Source organism: Dermacentor andersoni, chromosome 4 (genome assembly GCF_023375885.2).
Source record: "Dermacentor andersoni chromosome 4, qqDerAnde1_hic_scaffold, whole genome shotgun sequence".
Taxonomy (NCBI): domain Eukaryota; kingdom Metazoa; phylum Arthropoda; class Arachnida; order Ixodida; family Ixodidae; genus Dermacentor; species Dermacentor andersoni.
This window is the reverse complement of record NC_092817.1, coordinates 128,896,505-128,922,393: the sequence shown is the minus strand read 5'-3', so window position 1 is coordinate 128,922,393 and position 25,889 is coordinate 128,896,505. Positions and strand designations below refer to the sequence as shown.

Here is a 25,889-nt window from a genome sequence, read left to right as displayed (position 1 = left end):
GGTGAATAGTTTCCCCACTTTTGCTATGTACGAGGCATCTTTATAAAGCTTGTCCCATTGAGTCTTCATCGTGACTGATGATAATTTGACCGTCTTAGATTTTTTTGTTTACGATGTTAACTTGTTTAACCCACCATATGACAGTTTCTTTTTTTTTTTGAGTAAATATGAAGGTAAATTTTCCCAAATGCATAAAATCTGTAGGGCAGAAAGTGAGAATTCAGGAGGAAGAGTGACATTGCATGTCTTTTTTTTTTATTATTGTTCAGCTTCTATCGAGCTTTATTTTGCTTCTTGCTTCTAGCAAACGGAACGTGCCAGTCCTGCAGCGTGCCGAGATCTGAACCTTTTGCCGGTGAAGAATTTAGGCACCGCCTTTCCTGGTTCCTGAACGACGTGCCTAGTCCTAAGTGCTCTTCAGCGTGAGTCATTTGCATAGTACTACCGGTTTAAGCAAGCACATAAGGCCAAGTAAAAGTAACTGAAACAAGGATCACAATTCATTGATTTTTGCAGCCGAAGGTGTTATCTGTGAACACTTTTCGCACACTAGTGTTTTATGACACGCTCAGCCTCGCACTTGGTTATTTAAGTTGCATATATGCTGCAACTTTAAAGAGGCATTTGTCAGTGTGTAGGTCAGTTACAGTTAATGAACGTTAGTCTAAATGTTGTTGCTGTGTTTACGTGAACAAATATTGATCGGCCCCTTGGCAAAAGAAACAGAAAGGGTCACTGGTTTTTGGTACCCCGTTATAATCGTGGGCCAACTTTTCATGCATCTCGGGCATTGCGGAGAGGCCCAAATATTGGCCTGCTTGACAAGAAAGCAATAGACTAGACCTAAGTTGTAACAGTTTATTTTATTGTCAAGTACTCCATAGTGCTTCATCAATATGTTTTAATTAGCTTGGCTGACAGGTTTACTGTCTCCACGCTCTATTTTATAATTTCGAGATAGCTAGCTTGTTTCATGGCTGACTTGGCTTCTTCTCCTCCTCCTCTCTCTCTTTTCCTTATTTGCACAGTGGTCGTGCCGAGCACGGAAATTCGATCAACCATGTAAATGGGACCATTACTGGTAAGCGGTCTTGCTTCTGTCTGTTGATTTTAAACCTGTTGACGTTGGATGTTCGCCTTTAGGAATTCTCTAGAAGCTTGTGCTGTTGGGGAAAATAATGTGATAGGTTTTGGAAACCTGGTTCCCACTTCCTGAGTAACAGCATAGTAGATCCGCTCTCTCAGTATAAAGATGTCCAAGAAGTTTGGTGGCTGGAGCATAAAGGTTGGCCTAGCATTGTTGTCATTCAACTGGGTTAGTGACCAAATATTTCTACAACATAGCAGTCAGTCACGAAGGCGAGTATGACCGAGTAGACAAATTAGGTCATTATGAATGGTGGTACAAATGGACAGACCATGTCACATTTTCACTCTGACCTGTCTTCTTCACTGTGTATCATCGGTATACCAGTGTCACATGGCCGCTTTCAAACGTGATCGAGCCCTATCCAGATAGAAATTCTCGACCGCAATTGGCTCCTTCCCGCAGCTTGTTCAGAAGAGGCAATCACGAACAAGAAATTCGATTGTGATCAAACAGGGGCTTTGGAGCACCTGTATAAGCCATAAACCAGCTTACCAGATCTCAGAAATGGCACTTTTTGTTACAAGATTTCTGCCGTTGGGGTGGTATTGTTCTTTCTGCCTGCTAATCACGCTATATAATTACTAGGGCCTCTTTTTACAGCTGGTTCTAGCTGTTTTTATCGACTTAATGTGTACGATACGCTGTTTTGGATTCTGTGATGCGTGCAAGTGTGTTTAAATTCAAGAATTAACTTGCTATACAGGTGAGTTAACATGCTGATCTGCCGGTTACATTGTTCCACTGCTGTATGGGAGCTTAGTAGGTTTGACTTCTGTAGACATTTGTGTTCTAGTTTATCTAGACTGTAAAATGCCTGCCACTGCAGTTGAGACAATAGAAAGAACCCGACCCTGTCAAGCGTAATGCGGTGCCCTTAAACTGCTTTCAGCTTTCAGTGTTTCTCATCGAAGTGTGTGGTAGAGTGTTAGGGTGAAGGTAAATTGGGTAATCTGTTAACAGATCATGGGGAAATTGTGTGTTAGATGCAGGTGTAATTCAGTGTAAAGGGTTAATACAGTATGCTTCGTAGACTCCTAGGCAGCTTCTGGGCTGAGCTTTGTTTTCAGTGGCAGGCATCCACAAGAGGCATCTGGTTTCCTCTCTGAACATGTGGCAACGTCACTGTGCATTTCAGCTGCCTACTATTCAGCCTATCACCCTGTGCTGAAGACGTCGAAGGATTTCTACACGGCCCTGGAGTGGGCTCGGCTAATATCCCGCAACTTGACCCACATGGTCCAAAAAGTCCAGCCAGAGTCTGAGGTGATTCCATACAGGTGAGTAAAATTCTTCTCTTAAGGTGTGGAAGTGAATGCGGCATGTAAATCATGGGTGTGCATGCCACTTCATGCATAGAGTTTCTCACTATAACACCTAGAGGGAAATCTGGTGCCACCGTCTATGGGAGTTTCTCAAGGGGCGCCGTGCCGTCATGGGAATGACGGTATATGTGTCTGCGAGGCTTGTGTTGGCTGGTGTTGTAGGAGGCTTCGTCTAAAACTTGGATATGGCTACACAAAAACGCGTTCTTACAGTAAAATCTTCATAAAATGTTTCCATTCACGCAAATTGCATCTTTACTCGCCTACAATGCATGACGAAGAGAAGAAAAAGCAAGAACAGACAAACTGTTTCAAAGTGAGCGGATACTTTTTAGGTATCATATTATTGTACATGCAATAACAAGTTCTTATAGTTAAACAACATGTTTTTGTGTAATAATAAAGCTAAAAGAGCTTTTTATGTGCACTTTTAGTAGAATATGAATCATTGTGACAGACGGAACGGTGCTTGCATGGCTCTGAGAACGATGTCAATCCGAAGTCACAATATGCCAGCATTCCCATGCATACCTCAGCGCAGCATCGCCAGATTTCCCTCTAGGTAATATGGTGAGAAACTCTTGACTTCATGGGCATGCGCTTGTGTGTGGGTGCGTCACGGCTTTTTTTGTCTCTTGTTGAGACCCAGGAAATTGCAGAGGGAGGGAGGCGCAGCATGATCTTGGTCGTACAAGTCATCTTGCCATTTGACCCGGTTTTGTTTCATGCTGTTTTATTTGGCATCTCCCGTGCGCTCCAGCTGCAGGGCTCACCTGTTCACATTATCGTCTGGAAGTGTGACATGCATCTGTAGACAGGCAGGGGAGGAAGAGCATAAAGATGGAAACTGTTTGAGGCGAACTTGAGTCTAAATGAAAAAAAACCCTGCAACTTAGCCGCAGCAGCAGTGATACTGGCAGACTTGGTTGGTGGTATTCGGATCAAACGGATCAAATGATGTTGCTGGCAGTCAGAGGGCATGATGATAGGTTTCGGATAAACCCGGTGGGTATCGCAGTAGTTTTTCAATGTGATACCTACAGCGCGTGCGTATGGTAATGATAGGCTCGCCGCACCAACCAGAACGCTCGCGATGTAAGACTCGTAATCTCATACAGAAAGTGCGTCTCGTGTAGCAGTGAAGTCATATAGCTGATGACATGCATAAACCAATGAGAACATGGCAAAAATAGGACCCATTAAGTATTTGTCATTTGCTCTAAAGGTTACACGCACTACCCAGAATGCAAAACAACAGTTGTGAGGCATTAAAGTCAAATTTGAAAAGGTGGTGCCGTTCAAAATTCTAACTAATGCTTATTTATTGTTCTTTTGAAAACTTCTGTGTGTTGTATGAAGCCAATTCTTAGAAGTACTCACAATATGGTGAAAAATTCCAAATAAAAGCAGCTATTACCTGATGAGGTATTTGTGTGTGTCAGATAGTTTAACGGGGGAAAGCTGTTGTTACGAAATGGCTGCTGCACTCTTTTATGTCTGTGTGCATATCCCTGCAAGATAATCAACACCCCCCTCCTTCCCTCCCATCCACGCACTGCAGCCTGGTGCACGTCTTCTACGAGCAGTACCTGACCATGTGGCCAGACACGTTCAAGAGCCTGGCACTATCGCTGGGCGCCATCTTTGTTGTCACCTTTGTGCTGCTGGGGCTGGACTTCATGTCGGCTCTGGTTGTCACCTTCACCATCGTCATGATCATTGTCAACCTGATGGGCCTCATGTACTGGTGGGACATCTCCCTCAACGCTGTGTCCCTCGTCAACCTGGTGGTGGTGAGTGCTTGTTCCGGCCCATCATGTATTTCCTGTTGAATGTTACGTTTCATTGCTGGCTTTGTGTGCTTCTCGAGCGGAGCTTTCCTTGCCTCTTCCTTGGAGTGTAGCATCCTTAGTCATTTCCAGGAGGATACTACATTGGGAATATATATATATATATATATATATATATATATATATATATATATATATATATATATAATATGGACACACACACACACACTCAAAAGTTGGGCCAATGGGCATGTGCTGGCTGCTGTGTTGCCATGTAAATATTGGCCGTTGGGTGTGTCCCTGAATAGACAACTTGCTGCTGGCTGGCCTAGCTGACGAAATCGGATCACCGAGTATGTGCCCATTCTTAGCCAATCCAGTCCCCTGGAATGGGGGTGCCATAGGAGGTATGAAGGTTTAAATGTATTTATATATGTGTCGTGCTTCTTTATGCCATGCGCCACTCCTCATCATTCTTCCCTCGACGCTGCCTTCATTCTCGTGATGCAGGCAGCCAAACCGAAGCAGGTTACGAAGGCTGTGCTTGTGCCAGCAGCTGCTGCTGCTACCTCACTCAAACACGCTTTGCATCACTTAGATTCCAACATTGTGTTGGATCTGTGTGGATGTTTTTCGCACCAAAAGCTGTGTTCATGTTAGAAAAAAAGAAAAGCAAGCAGTGCTTGTGGTGGTTTATGTTGTGGAAACATGGAGGGACAGCCTGAATTGTTATCATAAAAACACTCTCTGCATACACGCATGCCCTAGTGAGGATGCAAGATACTGTAGTGGTTTACATAGCTACCAAATATTTTTTATCAATACTTTGATGTACTATATATATACACAGTAACACTACTTTGGCAAAGCATTTGGCAGTGTGCCAAGCTTTTCCCCGAGCGCTGTAGTGCGGGTGTGCGAATAGTGATTTTTGAGACCGAATTGAATATGGATCGAATAGTGCCAGAAGCGAATGGAATATCGAATGCGTTTTGAATAGCTTTCAGATAATAATTAGCCGTATGCACAATTATTGTAAAATGATGTTCACATCCCAGTGTTCTTAAGCCTTGTAAGTTTCTATCATTACATAGCACATTATAAAGTGCTGTTGACAAAAATTTGAAAGGAAGCATTATGAGCAAACAAGTAGTTTCTTTGCATGCACAGAGCTCTTCAGAAACTGCAAACGATCGCTGTGCAGCCTGTAAAGTATGGCTACCGTAATGACATGTCCTTCTCCACTAGGCAAGTTCCCGTGTTTTATGTTCATACTATGCCCGTGAGGGTGCAAATTTACCATGCTATTATGTTTCCCATGCATTGTGGGCACGTTAAAGATCTGCTGGTGCTCAAATCGGAATTAACCTGCAGTCCCCCACTATGATAATGAAATCGTTGTTTTGGCTCGTAAAACCCCACAACCCAACGTCTATTTGGGTGCAGTTGGAGTTTTCAAATATTCAAAATTTATTTGAAAAATATTCACATTTACAAATAGTGACTATTCGATTCATAAATTGAATTGAATAGCGTACTATTCGATTCGTTATTCGAAGGTTCCGAATACTATTCACGCACCCCTAGCGTATATAGTCTGTGACAGTTACAAAAATTCTGCTGAGGCTCCTCCTGCAGGCAATACATAGTATATACATATGGGTTGCTCCCTGCTCAAATTAATAGTTTGTTTATATAAGATAACAGTGTTTACTGCTTATAGTAGAATTGAGGCACAGTGCTTGACTTGGAGCGAGTGAACCTTAATAGTGATCAGAGATATTTGCGGTGGTTGTGTGGGTAAAGCACTTGCAAGCAGCTTCTGGAAAACAGTGTGTGTGTATTTTAGAGCGTTGCTCTTAGGTGCCCATTCTTGCGGCGAGTGTTGGCGTTGTCCCTCATAACCGAGCGAACGAGTACAGTGAAAGATGAATGTGGAGCGCAGCGGGAGATCAAAGGCGGCGATAGCGAAGAGAGTGCGAGGGGGAAAGCGGAGGAGGAGGGTATGGCGAAAGCATGAGAAGAAAAGCGTAGTGTAGCAATGATGGCTATAAGATGGCGCCAGAGTGGCGCGCATCGTCTGTATGGAAACAAAGCGCCGCATGAGTGCAGGTCTGTCTGTGCGGCAGCTGCTCTGACTCATGCTCGTGCGTCACCCATGTGCTTCCTTTCGGGAAGCACATGGGTGCCGCACGAGACAGATTGTCCATGCCAACCAACATATCACGAAATGAAAACTCTAAATTAACATCTGTATTAGGGAATCGGAATCGTCTGTGAATTGTAGTAACCGGTGATGCAGCAATGTGTGCTGCGAATTTCCACATTCATAGAATTTTTACCGGAGTTATTATCTTGACTGAAGTTTGCTCTGATAATAGATGAACTGTACTGGGTGGGGGAATGACTTCGAGGGTTGGTGCATTTTTCCTATGTGGAATGTCGTCTTGCCTGTCACACACATGGTGGCCCTGTCTGACATAGAACCAGTGTGGCAGTCGACAACAATTTTAGGTTCAGCATTGACGTTAGCTAAAAGCAAATACTGGAGCCTGTCTGCAGTCGATTTTCTAACCAAAGACAGAGAGACACCGTCTCATCCACGCGATCAGCCGCTCGTAAGGTCTGCAATGATGTGTAAAAATCTGTGCATTCTCTTAACAAAGAATCGCTCTCTTTCTTCCATTTCCTTATTGATTGCAGGGCGTGGGCATCTCCGTTGAGTTTTGCTCCCACCTGGTGCGGGTGTTTGCCTTCAGCGGTGCTCCTACTAGGGTAAAGCGGGCCCAGGACGCCCTCACCAAGATGGGAAGCTCGGTCAGTACCCTTGGCATCTCGCTTGTTGTCTGCTCTCTCCCTTTCCGTCCTTGTGTTTTGCAACTGGACCTCCGCAGAAAATTTTCAGGAAAAAAAAACTAAACTTAAAGAGATGCAAAAAAGGAAATGCTGTGTCAGGTCTGCATTGCTAAACTGCCCTCCTGACATGCCAAGCAAGATTGACTTGCATAAAGCCAGTCGCGGAGAATTCAAAGTTTTTGGTGGGCTCTCTTCTGTTTTCTTTGCGTTTTGAAGGTGCTTGAACAATGGGCAACAATACTCTCGGTTCATTGAAGCCTTTTTGACTTCTCGGAGCAAGGGGCTGACTAAATGTCCCAAGTGGGTTGCCATACTTAGTGTGGTAAGTAAAGAGGAGCGTTGGGTACGCAGGACCCGCACAGCTGTACCGCTGGCTGGTTTCCACTCAATTTTTCCGGCATGGTAATATAGTATACCATGTTTGTAATCGCTGTTTGCCTGTTTTGTTTACAGTATAGCCAAAGTGTGTGCTGTCTGTGGAGGCCCCAATATAAAATAGGTTAATTTCTCTGCAATAGAGCTGTGGCACTATGTGTCACCACTATGGCATAACATGCTTTTAGAAAAAAAAGCTCTGCCATGCATGCTGCCTACAATGAACGTCGAGAATGGTGTAAGTCTTTTGACAGGCTTTTATTAAGAGAGGCCTGCATGTATGCTACTGTGTGGTAAATACTTGCTGACTTGTAACTGGCGTTTCAAAACCCGGCCAGTTCTGAATATTTTCACAGTGGGAAATTGGCTCCCATTGCTGCCTTGTATTTTTTTTTATCCCATAATCACGGAAGCCTTTACCGGCAAATTCTGCATACAATATTAAAATCTTGGTTGATCAGGAAAGGTTTGGGTGACCCTGCCCTTGATTAAACCTAAACCCTCAAAAATGACACAGTCACAACAAACAAAAAGGCAGTAAATGTCGTGGTTGCAGCAACGTCATTATTAACATTGGTCTATGTTGTTTTTTTGTTTCTTTTTGTCCTTTGGAACCAGAGGAAATTTAGGACAAATGTGCATCAAGGGAGCGAAACTGTAGAACTGCAGGAAGAATCTTATCTTCATAAGCAGAGACGAGAATGTCATTCAGGCGATGCTATCTCCCGTCGAAAAACTTGATTTTTGACTCTCACTTGGCAATGCTTCCTTCGAAGCTTTTATCAGCGTTGGCAGCCCTGGTGATGAATCGGAAGTGACAGTGCAGTTCTCAGTGACCTTCACGCATACTAAATTTGTTAAACACAGTCAGTATGACGACATGTCGGTGCTGCTGAGCTGTTGAATTGCATTGGCATGGTGCAAAACATGATACATTGAGTTTTAAAGTGTAAATAGCAGCTGCGGGATAATGGATTATATAGTATAAGGTTCAAGATTTGCAATGCACGGCTCGCACACTGAAATTATTCACTCATCTCGGCTCTCCTTGTGTCTGAATCTTTCCTCGGTTTTACGACTTCGTGGTGACGAGGGTCTACTTTCTAAGCGCTTGTGTGGCGTCTACAGAAGTCCATCTTTGCCTATTGGTGCTTGTCGTGCCATTCCAGATTCTGTCAGGCATCACGCTGACAGACTGCGGGATCCTGGTGCTGGCGTTTGCCAAGTCGCAGATCTTCCAGGTGTTCTACTTCCGCATGTACCTGGGGATCATCGCTTTTGGCACCCTGCACAGCCTCATCTTCCTGCCCGTGTTCCTCAGCATCCTGGGTCAGTGTGACAACTCTCTCTCTCTCTCTCTGCCGCTTAAGTGCTCCCACGTCCTTGCCCTTGCATTCAGCGCAAGGGCAGAGAGGTAGGAGAGGCGCATTCTTTCGCGATCACTCGTGGACGTACCACGCTTTCGTGCAACGCAACAAAGGGCATTCCTCGATGCCGCAGTGTTTGAACTGGTCACCTTGTCGGTGCGCTGCAACAGGTGAAAGCAACGCCGACAGGAAGATAGCCCTATGTTTGTGTGAAAGTAATCGTTCCATTGTGCGACGTCCAATTTGCATCTGAGCCTCATATGACCCGAGGCATTTGGCTCCAAGCTTCAAGGAAGGGAGGCTAGCCTTGCCTGGATGTGGCAGCTTGCACAAGTAACATCATTTTAAGGGAAGACGCTCCTCAAAAAAACATTGCTTCAAATATTTGCACTGGAGATTCAAAAATCCACCCACTTTTAGAGAACTATAAGCAGATTTCAAGTATGAATGAATGGCTTTATTTCTCATAAAACGAATTCTATGGTGGGGTTCTGGGTAAAAAGTTGCATGCAGGCAACTTGACCAGCCCAAAAACCCATGAAAGGCAACAGGAGGCAGCGGCCGCTCACATGTTATTACACAGGAGGGTACAGGTCAACTTACAAAAATGTATGTATACAATAGGGAAGTAATACATTTCAATAATTACAAAAACAAGTAGTGTGTGTGCAGAAGGAAAATATTAAATTTAAACACGAGCATGATAGATTATGTCATTAGTTTGTGTGTAGCTATAGTTCTTGAGTTCCGTCTTACACAATGGCAACATGGAGTGATTGTGTGGGCACTTTGTTGTGTAATAAGTTTTCATAAAAAGCTTAGCGCTGTAGCTTATTTAGTTCTGTGTAGACTGCTAAGTGCCGATATCTATTCAAACAGCATCTACAATTACTGCAACTATTAAAAAAAATTAGGACACTAACTTTTTCCACAATCGCATGAAAATAATGTTGTACATTTATAATTACCTTATACTAACAAAATTTAGCATACATACTACTGAAGATATGTACAGTGCGGATACCTACTTCAAATTGCCATATCTCCAAGCAGTAGTTGCAAGAGTACAAGGTTATATTTGAGGGAATCGAGAAAAAAGAGTTTGTTGGAATGCTCTAATCTTTTTGCATAATTTCAATAATTGCACACACTATTTGATGATATCAGCACTTTACGATCTACAAAGGGCTAAACAAGCTACAGCACAATGCTTTTTGTGAAAATTAAGTGCATAAAAAAGTGCCCACAAAGATGACTATAGTTTGCCATTGTGCACCACATAACTCAGAAACTGTAACCGTTACACAAAAAGTAATGACATATTTGAAGTCTGCATAGAGAACGCTAATTGGCTGAATTTTGAAACCTCTAGTACAAGTAATAAAGAAAATGTTGTTTCGAGGAGCGTCTCCCCCCATGGGTAAACAAAATCTGGCCCCCCTGGACCTTCGGTGAAGAACTTGTTAAAAGTTAGTCTTGGTTGTTGTTTTTTTTGTTTTTTTTTTACCATTAAAATACACAAGTTGCGGTCATTTTGCTTAGACGGGCTGTTCTGCTCGGCATTGTCTTTTCCATCCTTGTGCTCTTGCGGAACACATCTTGGTTGCATTGGCAAGTGCACAGGCCTCGTTCGGTGTCTTAGATAGTTATGCGGTGCCATCATGCATGCGGCCAACGCTAGAGAGAAACAGCTGATTAGTATCCGAGTAAAGAAACGAGAGTGACCAACTTGACTTGTCAGAATCAGAATTCCTTATTCAAAGTTGTGATATTACAGGTATTTAGTATACAGGAGGAGGTCCCACAGTGAACGACTGTAGCGGGACTTCCTGTGCAAAAACAATTGTGGTTCAAGATCTCTTAATTTGGGTTTGCGGATAATACTAACTGCTTTGTTGGTCCCAGCAAGGTCCTGTGTAATTGAATGGAGAAAAACTCCCGCGCATTTGGACTCCTAAAACAGCACAATGGTTATTTCAAATAAAATTTCTCTCGCCCATGGACTGATTTTCGGATAAGCATGAGGCGAAGAAGGAGAAGGTCCAATGTGTCGATGCCCCTCTCCCCCCCCCCCCCCGTTGTTCTTTAGAGCATGCTTGATCACATTACCAGTCATCTCAAACACTGGGCACGTGGGAGGACTGCGCACATCAAGCTACCAGCGTTCTCGGCTCAACTTTGTGCATTTTCCCTCTCGCCTACAGCAGATGACGAAGGAGGCGCGATCTTAACACATTCGAACTTTATATAGAACCTAGGCTTCTTCCAGCATCTGCTGTGACGTGCTGATGGAAGAAATATACTTTTTTCAGTGTTAGTCCAGGATGATTTTGGTTTTGCACCCTGTACCGCACAATTGGTCAGGTGCTATACTTAGAGGGGCTCTCCGTAGTTCGAACTCTGTTTTGTTCGAACGAACTTCCGGTCCTCTTGGAGTTCGAATGAACAAAGTTCTACTGTAGTATGTAGTAAAACATGTGCTAACAAAATATAGAATTGATTATGAGGGCTAACGTGGTTTTAGCATATCTCATGTTAGTAAGGCAAATCACAGCGCTACAGAAAAAATTATAGATATGAAAGGTGACTTCTTACATAGAAAGTTAGTCTGCACGCTCTTAACAAAAGCTCTTAACATTTAGCTTGAACAAAAGTGAGTGTTATGTTCAGCATTCCACCTGCACGTGGTGTCAGTGTACCTTACGTTAATGTAATTATCAGGTCACTTCTGGTCTGGTCACCGACAAGTGTTCAAACCGCAAATTGGCGCTTTTGAACAACGGATCTTTACAGGTTCTGAGAAATCAGTATGTGTTTGACAGAAGTCTGCCTGTAACTGGCAGAGCTAACAGCAGATATTTATTTAAATTGAAGAAATAGACTCAACAGCATGATGCAAAATGTGCCCAACATATGATCCACCATGTGTTGAGGGCATGCTCTGCCTTAGGCTGGGCATAATGTTTTCTCATATTCATCTTTTACAGCCTCTCCCGTTTCAACGCGTGCAAGGCGAAGACTGTTGGTTGTGAAGTGAAGTTAAATTTACAGTTTCTTAGTGATGTTTTATAGCATTGTAAATAAACACTCGCATTCACTGTTTCAGACTCGAGGCAGATTACAGTTCTCTCTCTTTCTTATTGGAACTGCATGACCGATTTTTTATTTGCGATATTATGCATGAGCAGCAAACTTGCGGAGTGTAGCTTTTAAGTCTCCCCATGTTCAGGCAAAAGGTTCCCCATAGAAAACAAGTTATATAATGTTTGTGCAAGGAATTATAATGCTTTTAGGTAGGTGTGGGCAAATATTGAAAATTTTGAATATCGTATCTCGCATTTGAAAGCCACGTAATTGTAGAGGGCATTCCTGAGGATCAGCCTTTGTTGTTTTTCATAGCAGCAGCATGGCCACTTTGGGTATCGTTAATTGTTACTGCTGGCCGAGCTCCAGCAGGTACAGTTTTTGCGTTTATCTCTAGCAGCGGCCTGTTACTACTTGTAGGAAAAGGCGCGAGACAAGTAAGTTCCACTGTGGGAAAGACGCGAGAATGTGTGAGGAAACGAACACACAGGAAGGAACGTCGCGTTGTTCAAGCGTCTTTTCCACCACAAGACTTACTAATTAGCAACTGCGTGCCCTGTTTTGTTCCACTTCATGCACTGTTGTCGTGACAGGTGATAGTGGTTATAATAGTGTAATTAGGGTGAGCTGTCGGCAAGCATGTTCATACGACAAATATAGTCGCAAGCAAAAAAGGGTCACTTGACAGCGAGCGTGCATTCACATGGCAGGGTGCAATCGCAGACGCCAGAACAGACGAACCAGGCTGCTCCCGGCACCACCGCACTTCAACAGCCACATCGGAGACCACATGCATCAAACCCAGCCTAGTCCTTCAAAGCCCCCCGATAGAAGAGAGTACGAGGGCGGACAATGTTGAATCAGAGACTGAGAATTCTCTTGCTCTTTCCGAAAGTGCCGTGGCAGTGGATAATGTTAAATCCGAGACTGAAAAGCCTGAAACTACTGAAAGAACAAGCGCAAAACGTCTCCAGAACGACGGGTGAGGACCAGCCAAAGTCCACGGTACGACGAAGACAGCAGCACGGCAAGCATGTTCACGACCGAAGAAGGTCACGCTCACACCCAAGGGCCTCTTCCGATAACCTGGTCAACAGCGAGCCAGCCGAGCACATCACAGTGAATGAAAGTGAAGGAAGGGCTAACCCTTCTGTAGGGATCTAGCATGCGCCCCACGGAAACCACAATAAAGTTAAAAAGAAAAGCGCTAAGTGTTCCCGCTGCACCCACGATGCCTTTTCAAGCGATGGTGACGGCGATGCACTTTCCTCCACCTGGTTTTGGTGGGATGCTAGCACCGCTTTTGCCTCGTTCAATTACTGTCGCCTTTACAGCACTGTCTGCGGTTCATGGCCTGTCACATGACAAGCGGGCCACATAACAATTGAGTGCACTGCCTAATGCCTCCCATGTAGGAACATTTGCTGCAGTAGAACAGTGAGCGTGTTACTAAGTCCAAACAGGGTGTGTGAATTTATTCAGTATTGTTACACTTTCCTGCCCTTGGGGAAGAACAGCAGTATTTGACTAGTCTAGTAAACAGTGTTTTGTATTGCAGAGTATGCTTGATACTTAATGTGTATATAAAAAGGAAATTTTCTTTCCTACGATACTATGTTTAAACTTGTTAAAAGGAATTTGAAAAAAGAAAGTATATCTTAACAAAAATATAGTTATATAACAATGTCATTGCTGTGTCGCACAGAAGAACCTTTTAAAAATTTGAGAATATGCATTTTTAACACGAAGGGCATGTGCAACATTCCAGCCAATGTGTTCTTTCTTTGTAAAACATTTCTTGAGATAAAAAGAAAATGTTAACGCTAGTAACTAGCCCTAGCGTGATGCCAAGGTCGACTCCCAGCTGTCTTTTTCCGCGATACTTGACTTGCTGCGCCGCTGCTGACAAACTATTCTGACCGAAGATTGTTAACACTGTAAGAACTGGGACCTTTAGAACACACGGGATATCTTTATATCAGCACACGACAGCTTTGAAATGGTTTGGCGAAAAAAGTGAAACTGCATTCGAAAATATGATGAATCAAAGTTCTCTTCTGCATCAGTGCAGCTTCCAAGGTCCAAAAACTTGTGCCCAGGTGCATTAAATTGGCACAAATGCGACATTACCATGCATGAGCAGCACGCCGCATCTAGGGAATCTTGGTAACTACAAGCGTTCATCATGCTGGCCACGCCCCTTCTCTGGAGGCACTTTAAAGATCCGTGTGTGGCGGAAAAAGAAAAATCAAAACCAAAACCGACTGAACAGCTCCAAAATAACTTAATAAATGACCCTAGCTGTCCAGGAGTGCTCGGAAGGCGGCAAAGTATGAATTTGCCCGCTATCGACAATAATAACAGACAGGAAAATGTTGACGGTGACATTAACCAGGGCACAGGGTGGCCAGGGCTCATGAGGTCCTAGACTAAGAACTCCAACCATCATGCCAGGGGTCTGTTGAAGGACTCTGCATTTTCCTTTTATTATAATAAATGTTTCTCTCTCTCTCTCTTACTGAAAGCAACTTTGGTATTCAGTACTGTATATTGAACGTGATATTCAAAGTGAAGTATTTATATTTAAATCATATTCCATAAATTGTATATCCATACACCCCCAATTAGGCATTCATAGTAGATTCGCATTTGAAAAACTGGATGGTCGTACCCCATTAAATATAATTGCGCTCCAAAATTGCAATATAGTCAAGGAGCATACCTGAATATATTGGCAAATATCTAGAGAGACTCCGCAACCACCTAAATTCTCCACCAAAAAAAAAAAAGAAATATTGATCAAGAAAGGGGTCTGGCAATGACAGTCTCTCCAATGTGCCTGTCACCTGACAAGCATGCTTGCTGTCAAGCACTGCATGCTTAGAGTGAGTGAGGATCAACGGCAAATATCTTACTAAGCTACTGTTTGCAGATGATATTGTCCTGTTCAGCAACAATGAGAATGAATTGCAACAAATTTAGAAAGTGTAATCTGTGCAAGAGTATGATTATCTGGGCCAATTACTCACAGGTTACTTGTATCTTGTTAATAAACATCTGCAAATTCTAGATAAATGTCTATAGAATCTGTGGAAGAGTATGTTTGTCTAGTTCAGTTGCTCACAGAGGACCCCGGCGACATGAAGGAAATTTACAGAAGAATAAAAATGGGTTGAAGCCCATATGACGGCCACTGCCAAATTGTGACCAACTACGTATATTTACCACTATCCTTGAAAAGAAAGGTGTACAATCATTGCATTCTGTCAGTGCCAACATATGGGGCAGAAACTTGGAGGTTAACAAAGAAGCTTGAGAACAAGTTCAGGAATGTGCAAAGAGTGATGGAACGAATAATGTCAGGTGTAATGTTGAGATGGGAAGAGAGCAGTGTGGATCAGAGAACAAACGGGGATAGCCAATATTCTAGTTAACATTAAGACGAAAAATATGGAGCTGAGCAGACCATGTAATGCATCGGACAGGTAACCGGTGGACCAATAGAGTTACAGAATGGATGCTAAGGGAAGGGAAGTGAAGCACATTTGTGTATGGCAGAAAATTGGTTCGAGTGATGAAATTGGGAACTTCACAGGCACAACTATGAATCAGCTAATGCAGGACTGGGGTAATTGCAGATCACTGGGAGGGGCTTTTGTCCTGCAGTGAACATAAATATAGGCTGATGATGATGACTTAAATCTCTCTGGAAATTTAAAGAAGGATGAAAATGAGTTGGAGCACATAGGGCAGGCATTATGAAGTTGTAAAGGGGAAAACAAAACTATGCAGTCATTGTATCATCATTCTATCAGTACCAGCATATGGAGCAGAACCTTGCATGTTAACAAAGAAGCTTCCGAAGAAGTTAGTTACCATGCAATGAACAATGGAACGAAAAATGATAGACTGATGTTGAGAGGCATAGATTAGACAGCAAACGACAGGGGTAGCTGATATTGTAGTTATTAATTAAAAAGAATAAATGGAGATGGCTGGGCAGGTCACGAATGTGTAAGGTGGTTAACCTGGTGGTCTCATCAGTGGCAGATTGGGTGCCATGAGAAGGGAAGGGTGGTTAAGGACGGCAGAGAATTAAGTGGTGTGATGAAATTGGGGAAACTTGCAGGCGTATGATGGTGTAAGCCGGCACTAGATGGGGAGGGGGGGGGGCTAGTTGGAGATCGCTGGGACAGGCCTTCGTCCTGCAGTGAACACAAATATGATGGTTGCGATAATGATGATAAATGCCTGGCAAGCATCTGTTGTCATGGTTGAATAATGACATAAGTGCCGCGGAGAACTTGGAAGGACCGTGAAGAAGTCAAAATTGGTGGTTAGTTTAATATTCATGCCTCCCCTAATTATGCATTCAATGAATTCACTTTCAACAAACTTCATATTTACACACTATTAACCCTTTCAGGCGCTGTGTACAGTTATGTGCATGAAGACAGTGCATCAACAGCAAAAGCAATGATAAAAGTAGGGGCATTTAAAATGTGTCCCTTACATATTGAAACACTTGTGATTAGAATGGTGCTACAACTTTGAATAAAATGTACAAAATGTTTTAGCAAATTCAGTGGGAAAGAAGACAGTTGGATGTTTTTACTCTGTGTCAGTGTGGGTATGTAGTGCGTTCACTTCTTTTGTTTTTCATTATGTCAAGCAACAGGCATATTTTTCAAGTGGCTGAATAAGTGCCTTTCAAGCTGCTTTTCAAGCTGCTTTTCAATAAGTGCTTTTCAAGAAATGTGGTGAAAGCAAGTTTTCAATCAACAGGATAAAGTGGCATCTGAAAGGGTTAATTATAACTGCCAGGCATGCACCTGTTATTGTGGTTAAGCACTTGGAGACATAGGTTGCACATATAAGTACTGTGTAGAAGTCTAAATTGGTGGCTTAGTAGCTGTGCCATTCTGGTGCTGAGAATAAGGAAAATGGAAGAACGCTCATGTATTCAGTGTTGTGTGCATATAACAAGAACCCCTAGGTTGTTGGAATCAATTTGGAGCCCTATCTTAATGGCATCCCTCAAGGCCTACTGTGCCACTTTAGGAAAGAAGCTCCAATTGGTTACAATAGTGGGATGCATGCTGAATACTTATTTGTGTAACTCTCAGTGTTGTTGGCATGTGAACACAAGCATACTACAACCTTTAGATGCCAAGACATCTTTTTGACTTCTCTGTTTCCGCTATGAACACTAGCAACTCTTTTTTTTAAGCCTTGTGTACACGAGTTGTGCGTGCCTTTCTTCAGTTGTACCATACCAGGGTGATGCAGCAGTGCAGAGAAGCCTAAACAGCAGGCATCAACTTCACAAAATTGTAGTCCGCATTGGCCAAGCTTCGACAACTTGCTGCTGTCGAAATGTTCTGAAAGGTTACACATTTTGTTGCGCTGTTATGTTTAGTTCTTTGTAGGGCGAAATTTTCTCCGGAGGGTGTGTTCGATAATAGCCAGAAGGGCACAGCGAGTCAAGTTGTACAAAGTACTAGTGCAGCTTGGCCGATATTCTCAAATGATCACTTTCTGGTGAGGCTCTCACATTAGCTGGGCACAACATTTAGCGCAGTGTCTCAGTATGTCGATACTTGACCACTACGCAACCTCATGGCGGCACTTTGTGCAAACAAAAACAGTGTAAACAAACAAGTTAACACTCGATGGGTGTAAACTTTTTTGTGGAGAGTAAGGCTGTATTAGTGTTGAGTCGAATGGCCCATAAGCCCTGCCCATGCAAAGCAATGAAAAGTGAAGCACATGCCGGCTTGTGGCCCCTGTACGTAGTAACAGATGCTCCTAAGCAACATAACCACTCACTAATGAATACACGGTGCCTCGAAAGGCATTGATACATGCTGAAGTTCGGAGCATTGCGCAATATGCGCTGTGCGTACTTCTCTACAATTTGGAGAGCGCGCCTCATCGCACTGCACTGATTTTCATACATCGCTGCTTCTGAATAAAGTGTTGCTTTGTGGGCACATGACAACCAAATTTCAGGGAAAGGTGTTGAAATCCTTCATGCACTGAAATTTCAAAACAGGTTCAAGAATCCTGGCTGATAAAAAATGAATGGAACTAATGGCACTTCAGTGCAATGCAAGTGAGCATTGAATTATGTGGTTGTGCTGTGACATTCTCTTTTTTTTTTTGTCAACTGAGTTCCTCTTTTTTTTTTTTTTTTTCATGCATAGGTCCCCCAGTGAACAAGGACAAGTTAATAGAACACATTCAGCTCCACGAGATGGCAACCGTGACTCCCACAATAACCAGGCCCAAGAGTGACAAATATACTCCAAAGAATGTGAGCGCATAAGGAAGCTCTAGCTACATATTTAAAATGTAAGTGCCCCGTGCTGCTTCTTTTATTTCACCTTTTTTTTACCTTGCCTTTTTTTTTACCTTTGCTTGAATAAAACAGTTTGTGCCCTGTTGCTGTTCATCCCTTTGTGGAACCTCGAGTGCCAGATATTTGGCAATTGTGCATGCTAATAACGCACATTCTGTGCTCTAAGACAGTACCAGGCTTTATATGAAATGCTGATTGGCGCAGGACATCCATCTTGAAGCATGACTTACTTACTTGCCTTGCTTGCTTGGGAGGTGGTGATCCTAAGTGTTGTTTTCGGAGACCTGGAGTTGTACGTTTGGTCAATTGGATCACTTTTGAGGACACTATCACTTTAGTGAGGATTTTGCGTGCTGCCAAATCGGCACTGTAGCCATCAGGGTCTAAAAGCAACAGTGTTCCACATGCAGGGAGTGCAAAGTTCGCAGTCTTGACACGGTGCCAGGAACGGTGTTGCCCGCAGACGCCAACATGTCTGGCTCATTTTCACACGAAAGTGATTGCATCCCCGAAAGTGGCCGAACGAGATGATCGTTCACTTGAGTGTTCGCAGGCCTGAGTGACCCCAAGTTGTTTCTGTCACGGAGCCGCATTGCTTGAAACGAAATGCAGTTCTTTCGTTACAAGTCGTGCGATTGCTTTTACAGAATACTTCGGTACATAGTGTCATACCAAATCAGTGAAATCAGCGCATGGGAAATAGAGGCCGACGTTTGCTTTCCCTTCCGTCCCCGATAAGGCTGCCGTTTTTGCCCTTGCAGTGCATGGATAATGAAAGAAAAAGAAACGATTGAAGATGACCTTCCACTCGCTTTGTGCACGGAAGATGTCCTTCCACTCGCTTTGTGCACGGAAGATGACCTTCCACTCGCTTTGTGCATGCATCTGCGCTACGTTTTTTCAAGTGTGCTTCCGTTTCATGTCATAGGTTGCGCTATGTAAACTGATTTCATCTTGCTTTCTGTACTTAGCCAGGGCCAGGATGGAATAAACTTAGTTGTCAGTCAGCGCTGCATGCCATCTCATTTTTGCCTCGTCTTAGTCTGTTTGTGCTGTCACGTACAGTCTCGCGGAATGAAACACGTCAACTTGGGGCTAAGTAATGTGCACATTTTCGTTTTCACCATCTGCAGTTTGTGTGGCATCAGTGTAATTTTGGCTCGTACACTTAGATCGGAGCCTGCATCCGTTTGAGCAACCAGACTCGTAGCAACATGACATGATGCTCTCGAGTAATTTCAAGTACAGAGTGCTGTACTCAAAGCCTCCGTATTGCATTTCATTCCGCGAGTACTGTACTTGCAATGTCACACAGGCTAGTTCCGTGTAATGTAGTGGCTAAAAAATGCATTCCTTAAGAAGAAAGGGCTCCTCCCTCAGCCAATGCTTCAAGATTGTGTCGTGATGCTTCCTCCAAATTTTTCTGTCCTCCATGTTTCCAACACACTCAATATGTCGAGTGCAGCAGGATCATCATCAGTCCTTACGTCAAGGCAACAGATGCTACAGCAATGCAGTTTTAACAGTTGCTACATGTACACTGCCCATTGTCATAAATAAATGAAAGGATATTTGCTAGTGACGACGCCCACCTCAACCATTTTTGCTCACATGATGCACCAGGAGTTTAAGTTGAAACTTCAATGGAAAAATTACTTGACTAAAGTGTAGTAAGAAATACCTGGTCTTCAGGACAGCCGAGATCTGGAAACAAAAAGAATGAGGTTAAATTGTATGCTTCATTACACCAAGGTCTGCTATTTAAGAGGTTCAACTATGTGATTATGCCTCAGGCTCGGTTTTTCTTGTCAGCAGATAATGCTGGACATCTTGACACTTCGTTACATTTTGCACTACCTTTCACTCCTCTTCTCTTTTGTCTGATGTATGTATTTACTGCCCCACTGCCATATTAATGTTTATGCATTGTTCACTGCCTGCATGTCACTATTTACTTTTCTTGTTCTAAAGCAAGCCACTGATCATATGTGTAGGACTAACATGTGAAACTATACTAATGCCGAGAAATATATTGCTCAGAACCATTGTTTAGAACTGTGTAATGGGGGCCTGAACAAGTTCCACATCAAGGACAATTAAAACGTGGTCACCTTTATTTCTGACCATAAAGGGTATGGTCTACAAAAAACAACAATGAAATGCTATTTGAGGTGGAACTTAATTAGTATAGTAAATAACTGGAAATTGCTTTTGCTGAACTGCCCACAATTGGAAACTCATTCCAGCATTTAAAAATTGCTGCGATAGGATACGTGTTAAGTCTCCCGGGCCAGATCAGAATTTCGATTTATACAACTTGGCATAGCATATATGATGTGTTGGCCATTACTTCCATTACAGGGTTAGAGGCAAGCATTAGGGGCTCAGCATCATTTATTGCCCGTTGCAGCAAACATTAACTCTTTCAGGGACCAATCGTCATATTGAAAGGATTTCCTTTGAAGAAATGTCATAGGTCAGTCCTTCAATGAACAACATAAGGCGTTCATTCAAAGCACATCCCTCCAGTAAGATAGTCAGACCCTGAAGTGACTAAAGTTTTCTGCAGTGTATAATGAATGATGCTGAGCTCCTGTACGCTTGCCTCTAACTTTCTGATGCCTCGAAGGGTCTCTTGAATGACATCGTTGTCTTCAAGACGCAGTGGCGTGTTCTCACGGGGAGGACTTTTGCATTGCAGTGTGCAGACCTACATCGGAAAGAGAAATGGGGAAGGAGACGACTGCCAGCAGCAGCCCTGACCAACCACTGGTTAACCACTCCTGGCTGCGAAGTGCATCGTCCTTCCAAGTTTACTTCTCGCGTTTCCTCATGGCACGACCGCAGCACTTCCAAATATGGCTGTTACATGGCTAGCATGTGGCTCCTTTTCTCTTTTTTTTATACCCCACCCATTTTCCTTTTGTTACTTTTTTTTCCCCCCTGTAATATGTACATGTGATACAGTCCCCCTGTGGGCACGGCCTCATCGCTACCCTCTCTCGTGCTCCCTCTACGAGATTAGGTGCGCAGTTGCCTCTGGTGATGCAAAACTTGCATAAATGTCTGCTTGTCCCTCCGTGTGTGTCTGTTTGCGTGTGTGTGTGTCTGTGTGCGAGAACTGTGTAGTGACAGTGAAAATGCAGGAAAGCATCAAAGATGCACTCTTTAAGTATGGCTAGAGCACTCCTCGAGGGCTTTTCTTTCTCCGTGGGTATGCCTGTTTTAAGGTTGTGCTGCTATTGCTACCCTGTACATTGCAGCCGAGCTTGCAGTGCTGATGACTGCATTGTTGTCGGGGATGGCCAGCCTTCTGTGTGATTGTTCAGCAAGCATTGCTACTCTCGTCGCGCGTGCAAGCTCGTTGCGTTGCTTTGCTCGTCCTAACAGTTTTGCATCACCGGCAGAGTGCGCTCTGCAGCGGGGATTTTTCAATGTGGTGTGAATCGACAGCAGAGTCTTGCAGCAAGTATCTCTGAGCGAAACACATTGTGCATGTGTATACATTTGCTGAATCAATCTTGACATCACTTTAATGAGATGTGGCTGTCCATTACTTTTTTTTTCCCCCTTTCTATTCATTGACATTTTTACGCATGGCAACATTTTGGAGGTTTCTTATACAGACTTTTTAAATGAATGTTTCAAATCAAGATTGCAAGTAAGGAGTGTTCTTTCACTAGAGCAAGAAAGTGCTGATATGATAGTGCAGAGGGAACAGGGTTTATAGCATCATCTACTCGCGTGCAACCACGCTGAAGCCTTGCTTAGTTAATTGTTGCAAGGGGAGACTTACTCCGTGGTGTGCGGCGTGTTTCAAGCCAGCCTGCCCTGGCAGCACTGCGATCTTTGTTCTCATGCAGGATCAGTAAATTGGTTTTAAGTGAACACCATTGTTATCTTATGTAGCTGTATGCAAAGAAGCATTGGAGGTCCACAGTTGTGCATTGATTGTCAATGCCTTGTTCTTTTTCTGAGTCGGCACAACCTCCATGCACCTTTATTTTTTTTCTTCCCTTTTATACATTCCACATTGGCTTTGCATGTTTTCCTCGCGTGTGTGAAATGCGAGGCTCGATGACTTAAGTGCACACTTATGTGTCATGAGATGGGCTGCGCATCCGAAACTATTGATGTTGTTGAGGCTCAGCCATTTTTCTTTTTTTTTTTTGGACTTGAGTATGTGTGTCATGTTTGATGGAAGAGATTTCAGCCCCCCAAATTCAGGAACCTGCTCAATTCTCTGCTCTTGTTTTTCTCTGCTAAGTGTGATAACAAGCCCCTTTTTGACTAGGCTTGCTCACTGGTCTTGAATAACACTCCTAGGTGGACCTCAGCATTCTTTGAAAACCTCGGTGTGCTCCCTGAAATCTTTAGCGAAGAGTTGCTTGGATGACGTCTTTTCCACTCCAGCACTCCCGAGTAGATACTGGAACTGGTTGGTTGCGAAATTTCAGTTGCACAGTTTCCGAGGTGCATTACCAAAATGCGGTGACCACATAAACCAAGAGGTGGCGCTGGCCTCCATTCGGTAGAGTCTAGCGGGGAGCTTGGAGTTGAGGTGCGCTCGTGAGTGTTCGGGGGTCGAGTGTCTGAAGTGAGTTTGCAACACAATGGTGCTCTGTCCTAGCCTATACCTTTTACTTGGATTTGCACTATTTCTCTTTTCCTTTCCCACTAGCAAAAAGGCGGTGCCTCATCGGCCGCTTTCTTACTTTTCTCGTATGAACAAAAAAACTGAACGTTCCACGATGACCAGACCCACAGATGTGTGTATTGTCTGAGCATTGTCGTCTGCCGAGTGGTGTTGTCTGCAGTGTGTGAAGCAATTCTAGTCTTTCTTCCTCTTCTTTTTTTTTAATTGCTAAGGGGTGTGAAAAATGAAGCAGTTGCATCTTATTTATTTTTAAATTGTAGTAGGGAATTTAACAGAAATTGGCACATCCTTCCCGTAAGCGTGCAGATTTATGCATCAAGCGTGTCTGGCTTTCCATCAGTCCATGGTGCTTGAAATGTGGTGTTTCACCTACAGTTTATGTGGAGAGATGCTGACTCTTCTTCTTTCCCGTGCCTTTTGGTGGTTGCAGAAGGGAAGTTGTTTCACTCATATTTATAAAACCAAGTTTCCGAACCCTTTGTTTTATTAACAGTGCTCACCAGCTGAAGTAGTGAAGGTTCACATGGCCCCTGTTCTTACTGTCTTAATGCTTCACAATTTTTTTTTTTTTTTTTCGAAGTTCTTGTTAATATTGTGGGCATTAAGGCTTTGTCTTCTCTTTTAATGTGGCTGCCTTCCACGAAACTCAGTCTGTGGCAAACATGCATTTCTGTAGAAATGAGAGAGAACAATGGAAAAAATAAAGAGGCAGCAGTTTGATCTTGTGATCCTATTGAACATTCATGTGAATGTGTGATAGTGTGTTGTTACCACTAGGAAGGATTAGTACACATGTTGTGTGTGGAGACATGGAACATTCACAGCCACATCACTGCTCTGGAACAACAAGTTGTACAGTAAGACCAATAAAAATTAAATGTGTTGTCTTGTGGTACATCGATTGTTGTGTGTGTTATTTTGTGCTGGGAAAAGAATATAGCGGTATACCTTGTTTCTCCTGCAGATTCAGTAAAAGAAAGAAGCTTGTGCGTGAAATCAACTTTTCGTGACGCTGGACTTCAAGTGCAAGTACATGACAGCACGTTGTGCCGCTGCCTTCCCATAGCTTGTCTTAGTATATCCAGCACTTGCATTTAGAGATTGGAGCATTGTCTTCTACAGAACCTACTAGAGGAAGCTATAGCAGTAGTAGTATCTAAGGGAGCTGCGAGTGGGGCCAGTGTGGGAATGATTTTTAGTTCAAGGATTTGTCTAGACGTAGTCCTGTCTTCAAATTACTTTGCAAGTTTGAAAAAGATGTTTTTTAACAAATCTTCCTTCATCAGCGCATATAGTCCCATCGATTATGAATCTGCAGACTAATTGCTTTTCTGCTGTGTCTCAGAAACTGGAAGTGCTTTGAAATTTAGAAAGGTAAAGTAACAAAGAACTTGACAAAAATGTTCGAAGCCAGAAGCATGCAGATTAGGCAAATTCATGCGCTAGCCACCATTCCTATAGTATCTGAATGATTTCCGTGCATTATGCATTAATATGCCAATCAAAACTGAACTTTCTTCCGGAATAGCCGAAGATAGTGCCCCGTCCCGAAAGGAATAGATCGCTGCCCGCCGATCACTTTGGCACTGGCCCCTCGGAGCTGCCGAGTAGAGCGGATTCATTTGCGTATAATAAAAACCTTTGCGTGGCCTGGGACGTTCATTTGAGGGATCTTGAAGGAGCAGCGCAATATGACGAAGACAGAAGGCAGGAACACACAGGACAGTGCTGTCCTGTGTGTTCCTGCCTTCTGTCTTCGTCATATTGCGCTGCCCCTTCAAGACGTTCAACCAGGACCAACTCGCCCTAATGTTGATCCTTCTACATTTGAGGGATAGCCATATGTTTGTGCGCAGGCGCGAGCAAGAGCGGGCCCGAGAGAGAAAATCTGGGGGCTTTTGCTCCTTGAGTATATGACTCTGCCTAGGCACTACGGAGGAGGTTTCTTGGCGCGTGTTGTAGGCGTTTGTCCCTAGGCATGCCGGCGTGGCGTAGTGGGGTCGAGTTGGTTTACGCTCGAACGCTGGCTGCCGGCGCAGTAAAATCGGTGAAGCAGCGGTCGCTTACGCCCGATTTGGTGACCGCTGTGTCGGACAGGCTGTCTCGAACCTGCGGCGCTCGTGCTAAGTCAGTCGTGGCGGATCATAGCTTTCTTGCTCCTTACGACGATGTACCTTGTAATAACATCACGGATGTTTCTGTGGAAGCAGTAGCGACCGTAGTAGAGCGCCCGGGCCGTATATATTGAAAATCGAGAAGGCAGAGCGCCTTAGCAACCGCGGTTGAACGCAACTGCTTGAAAGGCCGCCGGTGACGATGACTGACTCAGCACCAGCGCCGCAGGCGCGAGAAAGCCTGCCAGACATACCTTCAGAGGCACAGGTCTGACTGGTGTTGCAGAAGTCGCAGGGCGCGGTAGTGCTGAACTTAGCCTCGCAAGTTGGCGGCTGGACGTAATCATATTTATTCAATCGCGTGTTTTGCTAATTGAAACAACGTGTCATTATTTCGCATTATTGGCGGCGCCTCTAGGGCACCAAAGCTATAGAACCCGGACTGGTCCGTGGGTTGGGGCTCGCCGATGGCTGCGCGTGCCAGGGGTGTATAAGATCGGCTGTCTGCTATCGCGGACAGCCAAGTTTTTGTGCGAATACCCCCTGGCACGCTTCGGCCTCCGCGGTCCCAACCCACGGGCCGCCCTGCTTCCAGCTTTAATCCCGCCCCCTCCCCGCTGCCTCTTGGGTGGCCTGGAGATCCTGTGCCGCCTGCTTTATATAACCTCAGGTGCTCTTCTGAGGCCTCTGTTTGCCGGTTACATGTGCCGTCCTGGAGCAGTGCTTGTAAAAAATCCAATCTATTGTCGTGGCGAAAAAATTGGCAGTGGCTTAGCTCGGCTACGCCAGGATATACGTAGCAAAAGCTAAGGC

General features: G+C 43.9%; 1 protein-coding gene across 4 annotated transcripts in view; it reads left to right on the top strand.

Moving 5' to 3' along the window:
- Window positions 1-23,857, top strand: part of LOC126537803 (NPC intracellular cholesterol transporter 1-like) — a 126,926-nt gene extending 103,069 nt beyond the window's left edge. For 3 of the 4 annotated variants that reach the window (XM_072287922.1, XM_072287921.1, XM_072287920.1), the window contains 8 exons: window positions 305-422; window positions 1,029-1,081; window positions 2,286-2,427; window positions 4,034-4,265; window positions 6,966-7,079; window positions 8,663-8,822; window positions 18,151-18,298; window positions 21,007-23,857. In XM_072287922.1, coding sequence (XP_072144023.1) covers window positions 305-422; window positions 1,029-1,081; window positions 2,286-2,427; window positions 4,034-4,265; window positions 6,966-7,079; window positions 8,663-8,822; window positions 18,151-18,272 — 941 coding nt within the window. In that variant the 3' untranslated portion in view covers window positions 18,273-18,298; window positions 21,007-23,857. Of the gene's footprint in view, window positions 1-304; window positions 423-1,028; window positions 1,082-2,285; window positions 2,428-4,033; window positions 4,266-6,965; window positions 7,080-8,662; window positions 8,823-11,847; window positions 11,968-18,150; window positions 18,299-21,006 lie in introns of those variants that run through there. The other variant, XM_050184878.3, reaches the window with a different exon arrangement.
- The last annotated feature ends 2,032 nt before the right edge of the window (window positions 23,858-25,889 follow it).